Genomic DNA, 6,000 nt, shown 5'->3' on the forward strand with positions numbered 1-6,000 from the left:
ACTACGTGTTGCTCCTAGCAGCTCCCGTTGTCTCTTGTCTTGCTCTAAACTTTCGCACGGAGGGGAAACTGTTCCCCCGCTCGGTCGAGCTGAATTCGGGGGCGAGCGGGTGCAGCCCGGGGCCGGCTCCGGCTCCGCACCTCTGCCCCTTCGGACGGGCCAGATTGACCCGGGACTGCAGTGGCGCCGGGGGCCGGGAGGGCAAATCCGGGGGATGAGGGCCCAGACAGAGCTGCCCCAGAAGACGTCTTACTGGGAACACTTGGGGACTCGATAAAGTGTGCTCCTGCCTCTCCCTCATTACCCTTAGGTTGGGGAGACGGCAACACCCTCCTCCCCCGCACGAACCCTGTCCCCACGGAAACAGTTCCCCTCCGCAGGTGGGAGCACTTTGTTCTCCCCCTCTCCTCCTGAGTCCTTTCATCTGTCTCTCACTTTCCCCAGGCCCAGCTGAGGTGCTGCCCGTTCCCACTTCCCTTTCACCCTCTCCCCATTTGGTCCGGGGTTGGGGTGCTCCCGCAACGCTGCGGGTAGTCCCGGTCCCCGTCGGTCCCTTCAGAGCTCCCTCCCTTCGCCCCCCAGACCGCCGCTCTCGCCTCTGAGAGCACGAGGGATTATTACTGTTCCTTTTGTACGGGGTTGGCGGAGCATTTGGAGTAGAGGCGGGGTTCTCCACTGTGGCCATACAAGATTATAAAGGAAACACCTAACCCTTCAAATATCTTCTTGAAAACGGAATATCCACATTCACGCTTAACACTTTTTTTAAAAGTAAATTATTTATTTATTGGCCTTGACTATTTTGGTATTCTAAACGTCATTGCTTTAGAGCAAGAGGAAAATATTCACCATTTCAGAGCTTTCTGGAGACATTCCAGTTTCCTAATGACATTTGAAGGAGTCCGAGAGATTTCTTCGAATAAATAAGAGTTTAGTAATACCTGACTTCGAGAAATAAGCCTCCATTGAATGGGAATTTTAATCAATTGCAAACAAATAGTAGTATCTCAAAAGGCTAGAAAAATACAGCACGGATTACAAAATAATTAATGAGACTTCCAAATGTGTCTGCAAAACCCGCTGCCCGAAGCGGCACATGTTGCTTTTTACTAGACAAATGTACTCAAGTGGCAGATTGACCCCTGTACACAAAAGAAGAGAGTCGTTTTCAAGGATACTGACAGAGAACCTTCAGACCATTCATTACAGAAACCCAGATTACAAATGTGCCGGAAATATTTCAATAATCCCTGAGATCACCTCTAAAGTGGAAATATTTATTGCTCTTTTCATGTTAGTTGACAATTGACTGAAAGATTTATGTCAACTTGCGTGAGTCAAGGATCACTTCTCAGAGCCCTTTCTCTGGCCTGAAATCAGGCCATTTTGACCATCAGTTTACTAGAACATTATTCAAATTTTAAAAGTGCACAACACAGTGGGAAGGAATTTTACTACCACTTACAGAAAAACAGCACTAGAATGTTAAATTTCTTTTGATCATCACCCTCATACCCCATTACCTGCATGTGAGATGATGAGATGCTATTTTGTAGATTAGAAATTTCAAGATCCTTTCCATGATCTGTTTAGGTAAGATGTTCTTACTAATCTACTGAGGCTGCACGTGAAAGAATGAAGATATATTATCATACTTATTTAGAAAGCAACTTTTTACATCTCAAGATACTACAAATATGTTTTTGAAGGGTCTCCAACAAAAACATCTGTTCCACTACTATAGCAAGCCCAATATTAAGTAACAGGTGTATCCACATATTTGGTTAAAGGCAGAGTCCCATGACAGAAAATCCCATCTAGGAAGTAGCTGAAGGGGTTGGATACTTATTTTAGAAGGCAGGGGGAAATTCGCACTTTTTTGCACTCGTGCTCAGTAAATTGCAGAGGGGCAGAACAAATCTAGATAATGAGGAGTCTGTGCTTCCTTTAATGGAGAGGAGCTTTCTTTGGGGGCAGAATGAATAGCTCTACAATCCCTGTGGAAGGAATTCACATGAAAGCTGGAAAAAAAATAGGTTTATTAAAGGATTCCATTTATATTAGTGTTTGTCCCACTCTGTTTCTATTTTATAGTTGCCTATAAATGCAGAGGCCTGAAGTCCGTAGTCCAGGTTGTCCAGCATGTCTTTGTAAAATGTTTTGTTCAGTGCTGCATCATAACTCCGCCAGGCAGTTACAGACAAGGGCAGCCCAAATATCTATCGGTAGTGCAAATCCTCTTTAGTCATAGTCCATATCAGAGGGTCAGACACCCAGCAAGAAAGCTCTGGGATCCCTGTACCCCACAAAGCAGGGTGCCGCCCAAAAGCCTACTGGTTGTGTTCTGCAGGCGCTGTTGAGGTCCAGGGCGGGTGCTGGCAGGGCCGCCAAGGTGAAGCCCTCAGAGGCGGCCCCTTGCCGGGGCAGAGGTGGTGGTCGGGCCACGTATGTGAGAGGCAAGGGCACCACACCGCCCTGAGGTCCGTAAGGGAGAGGGGGGCTGCAGAAAGCCTCCGTCCTCAACTCCTGCAGCTGCCGCTTGAGCTTCATCCGGCGGTTCTGAAACCAAGTCTTGATCTGGGGGAAAAGCAAGGGGGGGGGGGGGAAAGGTGAGGTTACAACGGCACGCAGCTTGTTCTTTATGTTGTTATTTATCAGAACTACGCTGTCGTTATTCACTAAGCCCACGGCACAGCCAGTGCCCCCCGCGCTCACCTGCACCTCGGAGAGGCGCATCCTGCCCGCCAGCTGCCGGCGCTCGGCGGCTCCCAGGTACTGCTGCCGCTGGAAGGAGCTCTCCAGGGTGCTGATCTGCTCGGCACTGAACGCCGTGCGCAGCCGCCGCCCGCCGCGGCCGCCGGGCTCCTCGGGACCCTCCTCAGGCACGGGCTGCCCCGCTCCCGACGGCCGCCCGTCTGCTCCTGAGGACAGGGAAGAAGGAGGAAAGGGTCAGCCACGCCCGGGAACCGCGTAGGGAATCGCCCGACTCCTTTGCCACAGCGAAGTGGTGCCTTCCCGGGGCCCTGGGGGGCCTCAGGCCCGCCCGCCCGCCCTCCACTCCCGGCGCGGGAGCTCCAGGACGCCCCGACGACCGCGGACACGCGGTTACCTGCAGCGGGAGTGGCCGCCACGCGCTCCCTGCTCCTGCCGCTTCTCCCGGCCCGCGGCCCGGCGGACTGCTCCCGGCTCCGCTCGCTCGAGCCGGGGCTGGAGCCAGAGCCAGGACTGGAGCCAGAGCCGGGCCGGTGGCCCGCGGAGGATGCTCGCTGCGGAGAGCCCTCGGTGGGGCTCTTGAGAGCCTGGCTGCTCTGGGACAACCATTCGACGGAGAAAGGGGCCTTGGTCATCCTGCCTTGTTTCAGAGATGCCGGGAAGGAGGGTGGCGGAGACCGCGCGCCCCTACTTTATACCTGAACCTCCGGAGGAAAACGTTGTTTGTGTAAATACACATCAAAGGGCCAGATAAGTATCATCTAATTGCGATCAGTCCTCTCCCCCAACAAAAGATATCGTTCACACATTGCCTCAGCTCGCGGAGGCTCGGCTCCGCCGTGTCTGCCCCTGAGGAGTTCACTCCGCCATCAGTGATTTACAGCTCTTGTTACATCCTATCCTCATGCAAATGGCATTTATGGGGCTGAGCGGCCTCAAATGGCACTGGGGAGTGTACCCCCGGGGGAGCGCAAGGGGACCAGCATCCCCGGCCGCTGGCAGGAGAGTGGACGCTGCTGCTGCTTCCCATCTACCTTCCCCTGGGGTTCGCTTTTTCGTTCCTTTCCAAGCACCAGATCCACGGTTTAAAAGGTTCTTCTCAAGCCTGCTCCTCTCCAGGCCGAACACTGGGTTACCGAGACAGCCTGAGGCAGGCAATTGGAGAAACTCACTGCATCCTCCGGGACTGCAGCATCAGGTTATAAGAACAGGCACAGGCTGAGGGGATTGGAGGAGAAGGTTGTGAAACAGAAAAAGATAAATGTCAAGGTCATTGGGTTCTATGAATAGACAAGCTTCCGGTGGATTATATAAAAGTATGGTTTCTGGACTAAAGATCAGAAAATGACAATTATTGCCTTAGAATTAACATTCTGCTGAGGTTACAGAATTCCTATCTTTCCTCCAAGATCTCTTTCAGCTATGCAGGTCACACAGGTATCTCTGCTCTCTTACTCTCCCTGTCTTTTCTCTTACTACCTACACATGTCTTTCAGAAGTGTCCCCGTTCATCTCTGGTTTTTGTGTGCAAGAGAAACACTTGGCTGCTGCAGTAATGCCACTATAGTATATTGACAAAAGGTTCCTGGTGCTTTTGGGGCAGTTTTTAACTGCAGGGTAACCACGAATTCTCTCTTTTTACCCTCCCCTCCCGTACAAGAACAGAATGGAACTTCCACACCATTGATAATTCCTATCGTGCCCCTGCTTGATATCACTCTGCCTCCAGAAACCATGACTGATTTGTCTGACCTTGTTCTTGCCTTTTGCTTTACACTCACCTCTACCACCTGCACACAAACCCAGTGCTCTATTGTCCCTTTACCCTGGGACTGGCCCTGTTATTCTGCCACTCCTGCTGCATTTCTCATCGGTAACAGTTACTGTAACCATGCTTCTAGATATTTCTTAGACTGACAGACAGAGGTTTGGAGACTGAAACCATCATACCTGATATATGTCTAAATCTTCCAATTTATTCAGTTTTAATCTTATAAGAGATATATTTTCCCTTATATTAATCCAGTAAAAAGTTTTATTCAAACCTCTTTGTCTATCTTTTCCTAAAACAAACATTTCAACATCTTGTCCTCTCCAGATTTAGTAGCTACATCCATTCATTGTGAAATCCTACAGGTTTTTGTTTACCAGAAAATTGTTTCATTGAATCATATTCAAGTTTGACTTCTGAACACGTTTTAAGCTCTGTCTTTCCTTGACTGTTCATCCTCATGGCATACTCTGAGTCCTGCTCTGCTCTACCAGTGATGACACTGTTCAAGAGTTTGTCTCTAACCAAATAAAAATATAAACACGATTGTCACCTTTATTTAAAGGTGTCTAATAACCGATTTAGAACCACAACCATGGATGACCAGAGCCCTCCCAAAGCCCTTCGTTTCTGGCCTGTGTAGGTAGGGATCGACATTGCACCATGCACTGCAGCAACAGCCTGAGCCCACTAAACAAGCTTCCTGGAGGAAACTGAGGCAACTGGTATAAACATGTCTAAATAAACATTCAAGCCTTAATATCTCCCATACATGTTATCTACTTAAAGAAGTCCACAAACATCTCTAGCATGGACAAAGCCTTGCAGGATATATATATATATATATATATATATATATATATATATGTATTTGTGGGTTTTTTCACCATATGAAGGTGTTTGATATCTAATTACTTGAAATCTCATCCGTATATCCTTCCCAAGCATTTTTTTATTAACAATCAAAAGTTTAGAATGTTTACTTGACCAAATTGTTCAAGATTGCTTTTAAATTTCCTCTATTTTATAACACCTCCTCCCACACCCATCTTCCCCCTCCACACCTCAAATATTCCAAGCACAGGTTATTTCTTAACTATTATTTTCATTAGGTAAATGTGAAGACTATCCTCACCACAAACCTGAGCAAATGTTTTAAAATACCAGAACTTCTGAGCATTAGACAATTCTGTTGGCAACATATTTCATAAAGCAGACCAAGCAGGCATGTGATGGAGAGGAGACATACAGGAATCTGCTCTGTTCACTCAATTACTAAATGACAAGTCCCTTGAGTCAGCTGTACTTACCACGTGGCCTGGTAGCAACCTCTCCAGTCAGTATTGGGAATACCAGCGCCACTGCCTGCTTGCAGAATCCTGGCAAGCCTTCCCAGCAGTCAGGCAAAACGCCATTATCAAGGACTAAACTCTCATGAATGTCAGAAAAAGGAAGTGTAACTTTTCTGCAAGCTTCCCGCTCAATATAAATCTTTCTGATTACTTTAACAGCATTCT

At 48.4% G+C, this 6,000-nt stretch overlaps 1 protein-coding gene across 1 annotated transcript; it reads right to left on the minus strand.

Annotated features, from left to right (window-relative positions):
• Window positions 1-797: 797 nt before the first annotated feature.
• Window positions 798-3,347, minus strand: LOC113949573 (homeobox protein vent1-like). Its single transcript, XM_027648343.1, has 3 exons — window positions 3,110-3,347; window positions 2,716-2,921; window positions 798-2,577 (listed from the first exon to the last, which is right to left on the minus strand). The coding sequence occupies exons 1-3, from the start codon at window positions 3,345-3,347 to the stop codon at window positions 2,266-2,268; spliced, it is 756 nt and encodes a 251-aa protein (XP_027504144.1). The 3' UTR covers window positions 798-2,265.
• Between the last annotated feature and the right edge of the window lie 2,653 nt (window positions 3,348-6,000).

This window comes from Corapipo altera, unplaced genomic scaffold, assembly GCF_003945725.1.
Source record: "Corapipo altera isolate COAL_440 unplaced genomic scaffold, ASM394572v1 56, whole genome shotgun sequence".
Lineage (NCBI taxonomy): Eukaryota > Metazoa > Chordata > Aves > Passeriformes > Pipridae > Corapipo > Corapipo altera.